The 17346-nt window shown below is 37.1% G+C and overlaps 1 protein-coding gene across 3 annotated transcripts in view; it reads left to right on the top strand.

Moving 5' to 3' along the window:
* ASCC3 (activating signal cointegrator 1 complex subunit 3) overlaps positions 1-17346 on the top strand; it is a 281717-nt gene that overhangs the window by 135242 nt on the left and 129129 nt on the right. For all 3 annotated transcript variants that reach the window (XM_075087348.1, XM_075087349.1, XM_075087350.1), the window contains one exon: positions 8636-8770. In XM_075087348.1, the coding sequence (XP_074943449.1) occupies positions 8636-8770 (135 nt within the window). The remainder of the gene's footprint in view (positions 1-8635; positions 8771-17346) is intronic.

Below are 17346 nucleotides of genomic sequence, written 5' to 3'. Positions count from 1 at the left end.
TCATTAGGGTGGGCACATCTTAAGTAAAAAATACATTTCCACATTAAAAGAAATACAAAAATTGAAATTATAGGACAGATGTCTAAAAAGTAGAATTATTACAGATAGATAAATGAGCAAGTGCACATTACGATAGTAAAAATATCTGTAAACTAAATAGGAGTTATTACCATGAGAAGCTGGGATATCTAAATAGAAATGTAGATAAATATCTATGTTAAATAGATTTTTTTATTATTAGACCCTATAGAGGTTTTTTCAAAAATCCTAGTTTTTGTTTAAACAGGGACAATCAGAGACAGGAATTATTGGTAATCTATCAAGGCTTCAAAATAAATCACGTTACAGTACTCATTAGCTGATGTGGCATTATATAGATTTCTTTGTTGTTATTAGGGGTTTTTTTTCTGTTAAAATATTGTATGGTATTGTGTAGCTTTGTTCTTCAGCAGAGTTTGCTGAATGTTTCTCGTGAATGTACACGTGTTAATGGTGACTCTCGTTGATTATTTTTTTTTTTTTGGCATTTTTGACCCCTCAAGCTTGAATGAAAAGTCTAATGCACATTATTTAATTTTATGATGAGTAAACGCACTCTGCTTTTAACTTGTGAAGCATTTTCTATACAAAAGGAAGGATATATAAATGTCTCATTAGAACTGGTTTGTAGGCTGCTTAGTAATCCTTTAATTTTCTGTAGTGTAAAAGAAGCTCTTAATACACATGCAGATTATATCAATATTTCTTTTAAATACAAGATGTAGTAAAATTAATTAAAATAATTAGAAAATAAATTCAAGTTCTCTTGTTGCCTTGGTAAGTGGCACAGCCGGTCCAGCTTTTTCCATTCCCATGGTGTTGTTTAATATGTGAAAATACTTTAATATGGAAAATACAAAAATGTGCTAAAATAAAAGCAAGATTTCAGCATTAAACTTTTTAAGTTTTAATATAGGTCACCTTAAAAATTCTTATTTGATACACTTTTGCTGTTCTTTTAGTTACTAGTTCTGGATAGTGATCATCATAAGTTATTGTGGTATTAGTGAGAGGAAGGGGAAATCACAGTTATACACTGTCATGCTATCATTTAGATCTGGAAACAGACATTCTGATTTTGCAGTGACTACTTTTGATCAGGAGCTATTAGTGAGCTCTGTGTGTTGCTTTCATTTATATTTTGCATGGAATATACTTTTCATTCTGGAAGTGTTAGGCACTGGAATTTTGAACTGTATCTTGGCAGTTGGGGAGAAATCACAACGCGAGAGAAACAATTTTATGATTCCTTAGAATGAGGCGAGACATTAGCGAGTTGTACTTAGTCTAGGAGATGGCTCTGTTTAATGAGGTGCAAAGGATGATGTTTTTAACACAAATAGGTGCAGTCAGCTCTCCTTGGGGAGAAGTGTTGAAACCTCATTAGGAATTGAGTTTTGTGAAATACTTGGAGGAGGTTTCAGGCTGACCTTAAGGGAGAAAATGGTTGGATAGATTGATCTGTTCATCCATATCCGTAAGCGTTCATTTGCAGTAGAATTAATGCCCCGGTGAAGAATTGGATACCACATAAAAGAACATGTTACAAGGATTTAGCTGGGGGAAGCCAAACAATGTCTTGAAGCTAAAATAAAGTATATATACTTGTCTCTAAACTACATAATTAATATTGACATTGCATTAAATAAATTCATTTTTTCATCTTAATTGCTTTGAAAGATGTGATGCAAAGTGGGTGGCAAAGCCTAGGCCTTCTGTTCTTAGGAGAGCTGTTAAGTAAAACAGAGGTGCTGAACTCAAGCATTCAAGTGACCAGCACTCTAATAACAAGATGGAAAGATACCTGCAAGAGTCAGTGTGCTTCCCAAAAAAGATGAGTGTTAGTTTCCAAGACACATTTTCCAGCAGCAAAAATCAGCACAAGCATCTTTACTGTCCAAGGCAGAAGAGAGGTGTTTCAAGGGATTTCAAGTACTGATTATAAATTTTCATGAACGATTTTAGAAACTTATGTGTATATGTGGTGCGTCTTTTCTTTCTCCTCTAAGTGAAAATATAAGTCCTACTAGCGTCTAGTTACATGTCTCTGATAACAGAAGAGTACTAGTTCTCATAGGTATTTTGAATAATAGCACGCTTTTTGGTGCTTTGGTGCACTAACGTGTTTCAGAAAGAGTGCAATCTGGAACACCCAACACTTGGGGAATGCAAGCATTTCATGTTGTGATTTTTAAACAAAGTCTTTGCTGAAAACAGTTGATTTTTCATACGTTAAGAAAATTGTGGGGAGGTAACCTAGCTAGAGTCATTTGCTTTCTCCTTTCGTTTATATTTTTTATCATTTAAAAGCTTTGGTTTCGGGAGAGCAGCAGCAGATGCTTTCAGCACTAGGGTTATGTATACCAGGGCTAGCTTTGAACTGCAGAGTACAGATCTAATTACACAGCTTGTAGCTGTGCAACCGCTTCTCTCTATTCTAAATTACTTTTCCTAACTTATTTGCATAATTTAATGCACAGAGATTTTACCACTGAAATATAATATTCCCTGACACAGTTAGGACAGGCTAAATTAACCCTTTTAAGACTCTATTGCTGTCTCACGATGTGTTTGGTAAATGCTTACCAACTTAATTGGGGGTAAAAACATTCAAAAAGATTTTATATGTCAATTTCTAGCTAGGGCTGGTTCCTTACAAACATACTTGGTGATGCAAGGAGATTACAATAAAATAGTAAGATATTTTATTATTTTATATTACCTCTAATTATAATTAAATTTTATTGCTTCTAATCAGCTAAGCAGTCTGTTTTTATCAGATTGGTGTCTTCCTGCCTCTCACTGAAAAGTTCTTTTTATTGTCAGCAGTTTGTGCAATCGTTTTAAATTTAATTTTGGTCAGGTGTTGACATGCGATCATGAAATACATAAAAGTCAATGGATTCAAGTGTGCATTATTAGTTTAAGAACAGTGGGAGATAAATTTCATGAAGAAAACGTGCTGCACACCTGAAAATTAGGTATCTTTCCATAAGAACTGTAGGAAGGCTTCTGGGTAGAGGACAGTTATACAATGCTTGTTTCTTAGTTGTTGTTTGCATAATAAGGTCTTATGTCTTTCTGAACGGATGATTGCTATGATGTCAGCCATTGTCATACAGTGATTCTGTAAGAAGCAGCAGCCGCCATATAAAAGGTGTTAAGAGAGTATCAAACGTGTTCTTTGACCAGGGAATATTCTGAGGGCTTCTATCCATTAGACCTCTATTTCATTTATTTCGTTTAGTGCAAGAATTTAATATCTTAAGGAAGTAGTTCTGTGTCAGGACACATCTTTGTTCCAGATGACTACAAAACGAGATGGATACAATAGAGAATAATAGAGAGGGTCTGTGATGTAGGACAAAGAAACACTTCACTGAAAACCTAGAATTTGCCCCTGCCTCTGACAGTTTATGTCTGATGTTGCAGAAGCTAAAGCTGCTGAAATAAAAATCTTTAGAAGTACCTATGATCAGAGCTTCTAAATTTTGAGAATTATGACACAGGAAGGATTGATCTGATGATTAAGAGTACTGGGTACTCCTGGCTTCAGTGGAGCTCTGCTTTGAGTTTATCAAGTCATATGTAGTAAGCCGTATGATGTCACATCTTAAGTTTCACACTCAGTGAATACACTTAACTTTAGTTTCCTTGCAAAATTGGAATATGAGGAAACAATATTACCTTTTTCCTTGATGTTATGAAATCCTGACTTCTTGTAATGATTAACCTCACAGGAAATCCCATTATGGAATTGTTAATTCTTGAGAGCAAGGTTTGATCAGAGTATGCTAGATAAGGCAAAAACTGGATTCATTAATTGAGCATTGTCTGTTTCACATACGAAATGTGGCACGTAACGTTTCGATGTAAGAAGGAAGATTAAATACAGACAGTTTGTTAAAGACTAGCTTCCTGGTTTAGCACCATCCTGTTTTCCGCATATTTTGCATGGTAACCCAGCCAGCTCCTTCAGGTCAGGGTTGGCAATTCCAGGTTTTTTTCTGGATTTCTCCTGCCTAGCTACTGTTCCTAATGATGCACTTGAAACATCTTCCAGTCCCCTGACAGAGAAACAGGCTGCTTGTTTTTCAATTCTTGTGGAAAACCCAGCATGGAATTGCACTTGGCCGTTTAGTTCCAGCTGTATGTTAGGCAGAAGCTTTAGAAATAATAACTGAAGTTTCATCAAGTCTGTACCAAGCCTCTGATAACTGAAAGCAAAAACATAAGCTCTTTAATTAACCCCTCAGTTCACTGGATAAATTAAGTACAAAACAAAAAGTTGATGCTCTTTACAGCTACAGTTTATTTTTACATATAGTAGTATATATCAGAAAGAAGTTCTCATAATTATTAATTTATTGAAATTTATTGAGTATAATGGTTAAAATAAAAGATAAAGGCACCTTGAAGCATAAAGTGCAATGTGATCCCAAGCCACCTGCCTTTCAGTTCTTGAAGCCTTTAAACTGAGTGCCTCTTGGTATCGAAGTTCCTAAAGCTCCCAGGATTGTTTCAGAACATATACTATGGGTAGGCAGTGATGAGAAAGGAACATTATCGTTTTTAAGTCAAAGGCTCCAACTCTTTTTCCAGCACTATTCGCATTCTCAGAAGCATTAAAAAAAAGCTAAAATACATTTATTACAAACATTTTGATTAGCCTTTTCTTGGCTTTTGAGTATTATATCAGCGATCCTGCAGTTACAGTGGTGATATTCTTGTGGGCTTTTAACCATGAGCATTGCGCAGTAGCTCTCCTCTTCAATTCCCTACCCAGTACCCTCAGCTCTAATTTTATTTCTGCCAAGAATTCCATTTTTCTAGGAAATTTCAATTTACTTTATTTTACGGTTTTATTTCTTAAGGCATTTTGGTCTTTTGAAAAAACCCTTCATAGCTGTGCTTTTAATATCTGCATTTCTTGAACTTATATGTATCTTATCTAGCATCTGAAGTAGATGACTGCAGTCATGACCAATTCCATACAAATATTATATTAGTAGATCTTTTATAATGCTACAGAACATTTTTTGTCATTTTTAGATTAATCCTCAAGTCTGTTACCATTTCAAAAAAAATCAAGGTGCCAGACTTTGAAAAAGGATTCAGATAATTTTCTACTGAGACAAACTGATTATTGAGTGATATGTTTTACAGTATGTTAATGGAAAGTATTGCAAAAGTAATGCTATGTAGTCATTTTTAAAATGTTCAGTGGCCAAGATTCAGTTATACGGTAAACTTACATTTATATGTTTGTATAATATTCTATAGAAAAGTGTCAACTATTGGATTTTATTTTCCTACACGGGTTCATATTAGGTTGAGTTTCTAGTATTTCTGTAGGACTAGTAAAAATTAGATATGAATGTTACAGCTTCATTCCCCAGTGTACTACTTTTAGCACATTTTCATCTGCTTCCAAGGTGAAGTAGAATTAAGGGCAGGGAAGAAATTTTCTTCTAGGTCTTCAAAATAATATCTCCTTATCTTTCTGGTGCTGCTTACCATTGTCATAGCAGGTCCAGGACAGTTGACTTCAGAGTGTCAGTTCCTAAAGGCTCTGCCTGATTATGACTGAAACTAAGAGAAATTTTCCTCACACAGCTTCAGGAATGGGTTCTATACAAGCATTGCAGTTGTTGTTCATTTATATAATAATAATCAATTAAGGGCCTATTTTCTACTGTCATCTTTACTGTGACTAGTATCTGTGCTCTACTTCGTGTAACTGTAGTGACTTATGGTTTTACCTGTTCTCTTTTCCCAGTAGAGCTTTTTTTACCCTTTTTCTTTTTTAATAGGTGTAGGCCACCAAAGTGTTATACCTGATTTTTTTTTTTACTGTAGCTTGTCTAGTTTGAAGTTACCTCCTAAAATTACTCTTTATCTGTATCTTGTTTAAACAAGCCATAAAGAATTATACCCTGCTTAATCAAGAGGTTTATTGGATATAGATCACACTTGTGTGCAGATTTGCTTGCTATTCCATTTGGCTGTTTTTATTAGTTCCTTTCAAAACTTGAAATCATTCCTGCTTGCAGCTGCTCTTCTAGATTTGTCCTTCTAGCCATGTAACTCCCAGCCACTTGGAAAAATTCAGTCAAATCACGCTTCATTTGGTCTTTGATTAGGAATTTTAAAAAGGTCAGGAGAACCAGTAAAATATTTATCAATATTATGTCAAAGCATGCAAAAAATGTATTAGTCTAATATGTTTGAACTTAATGCTGTGTAAACACCATTCTCAAAGTTGCCATTTTAGGTTTAAGATATACTTGACAATTTCAAAATTAATGTGAGACTGAAATAAAATAGCATCTAAAAGATTAAATTACAGTGTAAAACTAATAAACAAACCTATTTTGTGGTTAAATCATAAAACACCTTGGTGCATATGTGACTCTTTTTTTTTTTTTACATTTCCTAGCTCAGGAGTTTCAAAATTACCTGGATTTAAAAAAAAATCCTATTTCACCTTAATTCCTGATACTGTATTTCCTCAGCTTCTCAAGTTTCAAAATTTAGATATTTTCAGTTATTTTTTAACCTATTCAGCAAATAATCAAATTTTAATATGACTCCATTTTAAAAGGAAACAAGCTAGTAAACTTTAAAATCAAGTTGATTTTAAAAGTGAAGATGTTTTTCAGTCAAACCTGTTCACAGAGTTTATAAGTGAGAATTCACTGAAGAAGACATAGTGGATCTGTTAATAAGAGGAAACTGCTGTTTTGAGTAGTTATGTATTTTTATTCAGGCTTTCTGTAGGAAAAAAAATCACAAAAAGGTAAATAGACAAGTAATCCTTAAGCAATTAATAAAGACAGAAGAGGCATGCAGTGTACTTACTCTTTGGAGAAATTTAAAAATATATTGTCAATATGTTGTTTTCAAGTTAGAGGAAATTGCTGTGTTGCTGTGAATTGTATCTGAGAATATTTCTAATCAAATGAAAACTAACTGTTGGAGTCACAGTGTTACTAAATCAATGATGGAAAGATGTATCAAAGAAGCTAAAACAGGTAATGAGTAATTGCTCCCAATAAGCAACTACTTATGCACACATTATTTCACTTTTTTCTCTGTATTGTCACCTGAATTAATTTGCTTGGGTTTTAATTAAAGATTTATAATTTATATAAAATCACAACTATGTCTTTTATATAAATTTATATGTGCATTATACATTTACAATTACATTATGAATTTCCAAATTAAGAACAGAGGCAATAACTTGTTTAATTATACCCTAAATACTACTACTTTGTTAACAGTGTTTCATTTAAAGTAATTCAATTATACACTGCAAGTTGATACAAAGATGATGCTGCCAAAAGGCTAAAATTAAACCCACAATTCTCTGGAATTTGACATACCAATCTTAAAATTCAGCTGAAACTACCTTAAAACAGAACTATAACTCCATGGTTACACTTCTAATTAAAATTAGATGGAATTGCAAAACAGTGTTTGCCATTCACTCAAGAGCCAGGCACTCAAACTTTTCCATATGTGAGTTTTAAGAACACAGAAATTTCATACTTGATCAAACTGAAGTGTCGTCTGACCAAGTACATAGGGTCAATTTAAGCAAACCCTGGAAAACAGAAGGTGCTTAGGGGGACAGTATAGAGTGTTTTTCATAGTGTACCTTTCTGCAGCAGTATGTGGTTAACAGATTTTCAGAACTGTTACTACACTGGAATTAAGTGGTATTTAATCACTTCTCCCTTTCTACACTAATTGGGGGGCTCACTACCATATTTCATCTTAAATGTGCCTTGCAGTGAATTTTAATTTAATATCAGTTTAGATTGCTTCATATTGATATATAAAGAGATAAGTATTAACATCTCATTACTGTCTCTTGGTTCAGATACTCTATATGACAAGTATAATCAAGTGACAGTGGGGTTGGGTGGATGATCCCCAGCTGTATTTCCAAAGCCTACTGCAGACAGGGATACAAATCATTTTTGATTACCACTCAACTCTTAGTTGATATTTTGGGGGAAATGTCCGCAGTGTTTCTAAGGTATCTTACTGAGTGATACTATGTGGTTTAAAACCCTAAATCATATCTGTTAGTTTAAAATTCATACACCTATATGTTTTTTGCATTTGTTGGTGCTTAGTTTCATTCTTCTCTTTGCCCAGTGGTTTGAGACTGCAGAGGTTCTTCATAGTCAGTTCTTGTTTCAGCTTGACATGGTCAAGTCATACCATCAGGAAACTTATCACCTCACTCTTTGCTTTCCAGATCACTTAGGGTGTGTCAAATAACACAAATCTTTTCATCAATGGTAATCTCCCTACTTTGTGAAAATGAACTATTTATTGCCAACAATTGTTCGACTAAAGAATTAAAAAAGAGAACCTTCTCAAAAGGTCTCTGAAAATATTGAATAGAATACAGGCAGGATGACCCTTTAATTTTCCTAAAGCAGCATTAGTTTTCATCAGTATGTCATGTATTAACTAGGGTTTTTTGTTCCTATAGGGAATATTTCATAATTAAAGTGTTTTCATTATTTGATTAAGGCTTTTATTATTTCTCATCAGCCCTGTTTCTTTCTATCTTAAGGTGATGGTGTTTGTTCACGCTAGAAATGCCACAGTACGAACTGCTATGGGTCTTCGAGAAAAAGCAAAAAACAATGGTCATATTTGTCACTTTTTGTCACCCCAAGGATCAGATTATGGACAAGCTGAAAAACAGGTAAGTGAATAATTTATGTTGGTAGTCTTTACAGTCATAGAATTGATGTTTTTACGAGACAGTCCAAGATGGGAATAGATGAAGCATTTTTGAGCTTCTGCAAAGATAGATTTTTCCCTGAAGGCAAGTGTGGAATTGCTCAATTGAATAGAGGAGAGGAAAGATTAATGGTGAAGGAAGAGAAAGTGCCGTTACTTTTAGTTTTTTAAACAAAAGCTGATAATAGGTTGTGTCATATGCAGCTTGTACTTAGAGGTCAATATGGATAAAATCTAACAGGGCATGCTTTATCGGGTGGAGTTCACTTTTGAAAGATAGATATGAAATCCTTGAAATCTGAGAGTCCCTGATGAGCTTTCTCTGTATCTTTTTAATGTTTCTGGGGAAGAATTAAAGAACCGTGTGGCATAGATAGACCCCAAAACTACCTTCATAGACTCAAAGCTATTTGGTACAGGCTTGGAATCCTGCAGTGCTGCACTGGACCTAAATGAATGCCTCATATGTGAGATAGATGAGGATTAATAATTTATATTTCTCATTAAATTAGTAAAGTTATTAGCTGTATGTTCATTTATATATCTGAAGTCAATTTCTTAAGTCCCTCGTAGCATTGGAGAGGGGGTTATTTATCAAAAACATATCTGAAATAACTTGGTTTTTCTAAGGGTATTTGTGCATCACACTGAAATCTAGGGGATACTCAGTAAGACAGCAAATTTCCCTGCTCTTTCTTCTGTCCCCCGCGTCCCCACCCCATCACACAAACATTTGTTATGAATCCCAGCATCTGTTCTAAATCAAATTTTGAATTGGTTGAGGATTTTAGTGCCAAATGTTGACCTGTGTGAAGGATTGTAGAAAAGCTGACTTTGCTTTAGAAGATACTTACGGAAGTTTACTAACTTTTGTAATAAAGCAACTGGCCTTCATTGTAATCAAAAGCAAATGAATTCTCTATTTCATGGGAATCTTTGATCCTTTTCACTACTTCCTGCATTGCTGTGATAGCAAAAATGCTTTTTTTGCCCAGAAGGTTTAGGGACTTGTATGTTACAAAATGTAATTGAAGAAGCATGAGTGGTATTGTGAAGAACCACTCACATACTATAATACAGTCAGCGACTATAGTTCTCAATGTACTACCTCAGAATCTTAGGAAGGTAAACAAATAATTAAAATAACTGAAAGATTTCCAAGAAAATTCCACTAAATTAATTGGTTAATTGATGCTCAATAAATTTCACTGGGAATTCCCTGAAACATTTAAAAACTGTCACAACAAGTGTAGTCATTGTATGAAAGATTATTATTCTCCACTGGAAATGCCTGAATCTTTTATTTCAATTTTTTAATGTAATTAGTAGACATTATGACAAGAAGTCTTTAAAAAGAATAATACGAAACATGTAACAGTGTTGGCTGCTTTTTTTCTGAACTTGTCAGTGTCTCTTACTTTAAGCAATATCAGATTTGTGGTACTGGTAAGGAGAGATTTTCTTTTGATTTCTTTTTTTAAAACACATTTGAAATCAGGGTATTTTTTTAATACTCATTGTCTGTTCCTTAAAGGAGTTCTCTTATCATCTTTTCATCATATGCTACCTGCCAAAATAATGCATTCAGTCAGCTGTCTCTTCACAGCAACCCTTTTCCATCAGGGAGTGAACTGTTGGTTGACAGAATTTGCCCTGTTAGGGTATGCTAGTTTTGGCTAGCCTCCTGCCTGGATGCTCTTCATCTTGAGCAGGAAATCCTAGAGTCATAGTGCTGTAAAAGGCATTTTAAAAGGTCTACTAGTCTACACTACCTCAAAAGGAAGAATCAACTGTGTTTATAGCATTTCTGACTGCTTCAGAAAGTAATGTGTTATATGAATGTGTTTTAATGTGATATAATGTTACTTGTGGATATAGCAGGCAGATTACATCTCTGAGGCAAAGCATCTTATGTACCATATTGGAAAGGACAGACAGGGAAGAGAGGGAGAGAGGGAGTTGTGCTCTCTGTTAGTTAGAGCTTTGGCTGTGCAGAGCTCCACACTGAAACCAGACATGTGCAGCTTCTCTCTGATTCAAGATCAGAGCAGGAAGGAACAGACAGGAAGGTTGTTATGGACCACCTGTCCATGGAGAGGTAGTGGATGTGGCTGGATGTGCTGGCAGGGCTTCATTTTCACAGGAGGTTTCAACCATCTAGGAGGTTCCTGGAGTGTGTGGAAGGTAACTTCCTGACACAGCTTGTAAGCGAGCCTACCAGGGGAGGTATCCTGCTGGGCCTGTTGTTTGTGAACAGAGAACTTGGGGGTGATGTGATGGTTCGAGACTGTCTTGGGCATAGTGATCATGAAATGATAGTTTTCGACTCAGAGATGTAAGGAGGGGGGTCAGCAGAACTGCTACCTTGGACTTCCAGAGGGCAGACGCTGGCCTGTTTAGAAGTCTGGTGTACAGAGTCCCTTGGGAGGCAGTCCTGAAGGGCAAAGGAGTCCACGACAGCTGGACATCCTTCAAGAAAGAAATCTTAAAGGTGCAGGAGCAGCCTGTCCCCAAGTGCCAAAAGACAAGCCGGCAGGGGAGAACATCAGCCTGGCTGAACAGAGAGCTTTGGCTGGAACTCAGGAAAAAAAGGAGAGTTTATGACCTTTGGAAGAAGAGCCAGGCAACTCAGGAGGATTGCAAGGATGCAGGGAGAAAATCAGAAGGGGCAAAGCCCAGCTAGAATTAAATCTAGCTACTGCAGTAAAAGACAATAAAAATGTTTCTATAAATACATTAGCAACAAAAGGAGGGCTAAGGAAAATCTCCATCCTTTATTGGATGCAGGAGGAAACATAGTGACAAAGGATGAGTGTTGCTGTACGTTTCTATGGGAGAACTTATCTTGGGCCGCATATCTCCGGGACACAGGGCTCTACCCACCCTGGGGACAGTGATGCACAGACATCAATATGATGGATACAAAATGTCCTTTTATTTAACTGCATCACACGCTTATATAGCTCTTGCGCTTCCTGTTTCTGCCACTCCTATGGGGAGGAGTCTATCTTTCCGTCACATCCCGTGATCTTCCGGTCGCCGATCCCTGTCTATTCCCCTACAGATGAGGAAAAGGCCGAGGTACTGAATGCCTTCTTTGCCTCAGTCTTTAATAGTAAGACCAGTTTTTCTCAGGGTACCTAGACCCCTGAGCTGGAAGACAGGGACAGGGAGCAGAATGAAGCCCCCATAATCCAAGGAGAAAAGATTAGCGACCTGCTACACCACTTAGACACACAAAAGTCTATGGGGCCAGATGGGATCTCCCCAGGGGTACTGAGGTAACTGGCGGAAGTGCTCATCAAGCCACTTTCAGTCATCTATCAGCAGTCCTGGCTAACTGGGGAGGTCCCAGTTGTGACTGGAAGTTAACAAATGTGACATCCATCTACAAGGCCGGAAGAAGGATCTGGGAAACTGCAAGCCTGTCAGTCTGACCTCAGTGCTGGGGAAGGTTATGGAGCAGATCATCTTGAGTGCCATCACATGGCAGGTACATGACAACCAGGGGATCAGGCCCAGTCAGCATGGCTTCCTGAAAGGCAGATCCTGCTTGACTAACCTGATCTCCTTCTAAAAGAAGGTGACCTGCTTAGTGGATGAGGGAAAGGCTGTGGATGTTGCCTACCTGGGTTTAATGAAGCGTTTGACACTATTTCCCACAGCATTCTCCTGGAGAAACTGGCTGATCATGGCTTGGTCAGGCGTACTCTTTGCTGGGTAAAAATCTGGCTGGATGGCCAAGCCCAGAGAGTTGTGGTGAATGGTGTTAAATCTAGTTGGCAGGCAGTCATAAGTGGTGTTCCCCAAGGCTTGGTATTGGGGCTGGTTCTGATTAATATCTTTATCAGTGATCTGGACAAGGGGATCACGTGCCTCCTCAGTAAGTTTGCAGCCGACACCAAGATGGGTGGGAGTGTTGATCAGCTTGAGGGAAGGAAGGCTCTATGGAGGGGTCTGGACAGGCTGGATCGATGGGCTAAGGACACTTGTATGAGATTCAGCAAGGTTCAGTGCCAGGTCCTGCTCTTGGGTCACGACAACTCCATGCAATGCTAACAGCTCCGGGAAGAGTGGCTGGAGAGCTGCCTGAGCAAAAGGGTCTGGGGGTGTCAGTCGACAGCCAGCTGAACAGTAGCTGGTAGTGTGGCCAAGAAGGCCAACAGCATCCTGGCTTGTATCAGAAATGGTGTGGCCAACAGGAGTGGGAAAGTGATCATGCCCCTGTGCTTGGCACTGGCGAAGCCGCACCTTGAATACTGTGTTTAGTTTTGGGTCCCTCAGTATAGGAGGGAGATCGAGTTGCTGGACCGTGTCCAAAGAAGGGCAACGAAGCTGGTGAAGGGTCTGGAGAACAAGTCTTATGAGGGAGCTGGGCTTGTTTAGCCTGGAGAAGAGGAGGCTGAGGGGAGACCTTATTGCTTTCTCTACAACTACCTGAAAGGAGGTTGTAGTGAGGTGGGTGTTGGTTTCTTCTCCCAAGTAACTAGCAAGAGGACAAGAGGAAGTGGCCTCAGGTTGCCAGGGGAGGTTTAGATTGGATATTGGGAAAAGTTTCTTCACAAGAAGAAGGTTATCAAACGTTGGAACAGGCTGCCCAGGGAAATGGTTGAGTCACCATGCCTGGAAGTATTTAAAAGATGTGTTGATTTGGTGCTTAGGGACGTGGTTTAGTGGTGGGCTTGGCAGTGTTAAGTTAATGGTTGGACTCAATGATCTTAAATGTCTTTTCCAACCTAAACAATTCTATGATTCTGTCTTCTGCATTATTCAGGCCATCATGAGTTTCACAGGCTGCATTTAGAGACAGCTTTTGAGTCCAGCCAGGCCCGTACTTGGCTTGCTGCTCAAGCAGGGAGGAACTGGAGGCAGCTGTTGCCAGGAATGGCAAGTTTGGTTGCAGTGATTAAGCTCAGTATTCAGAGGAAGACTGTGATGGTTAGCAGTGAGAGTTAGGACTGTGGTCCTAACAGTCCTAACTGCTGTGGAGAGCAGTCTTTGGCTTATTCAGAGAATTGCATAGTAGAATTCTCTGGAAAGCATCTGTGAAGTAGAAGAATCTCTGCTTTTACACTAAAGAAATGGCTTAAAAAGGGAGGAGTTCACCTTCACTGAAAGCAGCGATGACTTACCATCATGATGCAGGAAGTGGGAAAGAAACGGGGAAAGAGGTAATGAAAATTAATATTTAGGTTGTAAGCTTAGCTTTAAATGCTATTAATAAAAAATATGAGTAAAATATTGTCACTATATACATTCATGTGAAATGTACTTGTTATTCTAAGGAAATTCCCACGGGAATTTGAACTCTTATGTGGGAAAACCACTCTCTTCTTTTAACATGAAAGTGTAAGCATCATCCTTTTTCAGGAAAAGCTGTAGAAACAAGTTCAGTATGACTTGAATGGTATAAATGCTTCCAAGTGTTCTTAGATCTTACAAAGGAACTTGGAGCATGAAGGTGTGATGGGAAAAATTATGGCATCTTTCCCGATGGAATTTGAAAAGTTCTTAAGAATTAGTACTTAGGAATAGTGTGAAAGATGAGGCCAAATGCAGTTACAAACAAAGCTGGTGATGATTGTCGTGGAAAGCAAGACCAAGAAGTATGACACTTAATAACAGAACAAATTTATAACCAGGGACTGATAAGAAGGAAGAGGTGTGAAGACCATAGCAATGAATGAGGGATGACTGCGTTCTCCACAAGAGTTTGCGTAATGTTCTTGTGGCTGCCCTGAGCCTTACAATGATTATCACGAGACATGATAATTCATTAAATTCTTCCAGTGATCAGTAAATGTGACATGCGCATTTTACATTGATGCAAATTCATATTCTTTTACTTCTTATTCATGTAAAAATGACCTAGATCATGGAGAAAAATATTATTTTTGTTACTATACAAATTATATAGTCCAGTGTACTTAAGGGCTGCTTCACTGACACACATAAATAAATTAGTAATATGAATAATGAAAATAGAGCGAAGGCCTAGTCACACTGAGGTCTGTGGCAAAACATCACCAATAACTCTTCCGTACATGCTTCCATTTGCGGTCTTTCAGGATCCATTCAACAAATAAGGTTAGATTATTTTCATTTTACTTACCATAAAAACTAGATTTTCATTGGTTCTGTGTCTGTTACCTGATAAATATTATCTACAAAAGGAGTTTTTAATATATAAAGGAAATCTAATACATGTTCTCTGTTCATAGGAAACTTGTTGCTGTTTAAAATAAAAATGCACACCATGTATTGAAATTATGATGTCACAGCATATATCTTTGAGATGTGTTTTTATTTATATACAGTTATGACAATAGGGATACTAATCAAATAAGATATATACTCTGCCAAGGCAGCAACTCTGCATAAACAATCATCAATAATCATCAAATGAGTAATATGCTAGCAACATTTTGCTGAGTGATTAAGGCTAACATATTAAGACCGATGAGTACACCAAAGATTTCAGAGATCAGAGTGTGTAGAGGTTAGTTGTTCAGTCTAAATTTTCATTTTCTTTCTTAGGAGTAAATGTTTCTAACAGAAGTGACTGTAGTAACAGCAGTAATGTACATGCAGCCTACCAAAGGGTTTTATAATCACATTTTGTTGTAGGAATTTTCTGTACTAAAATTTCTAAACGTTTCAGAGTGTAACAGATAAAGACACAAGGCACAGTGAAGTCAAGCTGGATATAACGATTTTTTTTTTCCCTTAACTTTCTGCTCCCCCTCCAATAAACCCATCCTGTAATTGAACACCTAACACTATCTGAAGCATGTGCAATATGCATCTGCATTCAGGTAACCTGAAAATGTAGGAATTTTCCCCTCCACTGGTAATTCTAATACTGGATTCTCTTACTGGCTCAAGCAAGAACTTCAGTACCACATGTGTGTACAGACAGAGCCTACATATACAGGCATAAGTGACTGTCACCAGGAATTAAAACTGTTCAGTTTTCTACCATTAAAACTATCAGAAAAAAAAAAAATTGTCATTGCAGCCAAGTGTGGTTCTGAACAGAACAGCTCAAGCTATGGAAACGCTGCAGAGACACACTAATGGATTTATAGTTTTTGTGGACAAGAAGGACCAGCTGTTGTGGAATGTTTATAACGTGATGCAGAGAAATGAGCAAGCCCTGAATTTCTGTTTGAGCTTCAACAACAATTTCTAACATGTATATAACCTTGATGTGTGTCATTCTTCATGTCTGAACTGGCCTGCATACTGCTTTAGACTTAAGATCTCATGCTGGTTCTCTTCGCTAATTTTTTCCACTGTGAAAGTTCTTATTCATTTAAATAATAGCACTTTGTTGTTAGGGATAAGTCAAGCTACTCAGTAAGTCTCTTAATGGTAAATTTCTGGTGGCCGGGAGAGTGAACTGGGAAGAGCATTGATACATACTGTTCCTTAAGCATTTGATGTTCAGAGAGACTATTGCTCTAGACAGACTTTCAATCTGACTCGGCACAGCAGTTCTTATGCCTTAGACTATAAATCAGATACACCTTATGCAATAAACTGAGTATTAACATGATGAAACACATGACTTGTAAGAGCTTTTCAGGGTCCTGTTTAAAATCCATTCTCAAAGCACAACCTAGTTTCTTTGTTCCCAGATATCTCAAAGCTCAACCTGTAGGTGAGGCAAGTGGCACTGTGGAACTGACCCATCCTTGCAAGGCTGTACCATTCCTTCAGAGCGCTTCTGGTTTCTAAACGGTACCTTTAATCAGCATGATCATATTTTAAATTTTTGGTCACCACTACAAATATGAAATATCCATGGGTCAAATGGGATCTCTGAAAAGCCTCATTAGACATTCTGTCAAGTCAAAGTTTCCATATGCAATTAATTTCTTTGATCATCATTGCTGAATTTTAATCTCCCTAATAAGTGAAATTCAGTTTATCTAGTATTAAATTCCCAGTGCCATACCATATAAATGAAATCTTTGACAGAAATCTAACTGTATTATATCAACGCTGTGCAATGCAGAGTGATTAATTTAAGCTTCATAATGATAATATGATGTTTGTCTGACAAGAGCTATCTTGTATAAAAGGATGCTTATTGGCACAGTTCCCAAAATTATCAGACTGCAGGCCATTCAGTTGTGCCATTTCATTTGACATGAAATTTAGCAATACCTGGCAGAGAATAGTCTTGGTAATGTAATACAATCCTTATTTTGTATTCTGTATACAGCGTTCACTGTAATGGATGAGGAAGATGTTTAGAAACATCTGAAATCCAGTGTAAGACTAGAAGAATAAGTAATGCCCAAATCATGCATGTTCTAGTCTGGGCACAGCAAGTGTAAGTGAAGGCTGCTTGAACACACAAGAGGAACTGAAAAATAGAATAGTTAAAAGCATTGTAGTCTTTGCTGGCCTTTAAAATTTGAAAGCAATTTTACTAATCCTCTTAAATATCTGTCAAATGTTTTTAAATTATTAGAAATTAATTTTTAGAGAATATTCATCAAATATTTAATGTGTAATCATTTGTTTGAC

Source organism: Phalacrocorax aristotelis, chromosome 3 (genome assembly GCF_949628215.1).
Source record: "Phalacrocorax aristotelis chromosome 3, bGulAri2.1, whole genome shotgun sequence".
Taxonomy (NCBI): Eukaryota; Metazoa; Chordata; class Aves; order Suliformes; family Phalacrocoracidae; genus Phalacrocorax; species Phalacrocorax aristotelis.
The sequence above is the reverse complement of the archived record's forward strand: the minus strand, read 5'-3'. Positions and strand labels throughout refer to the sequence as shown.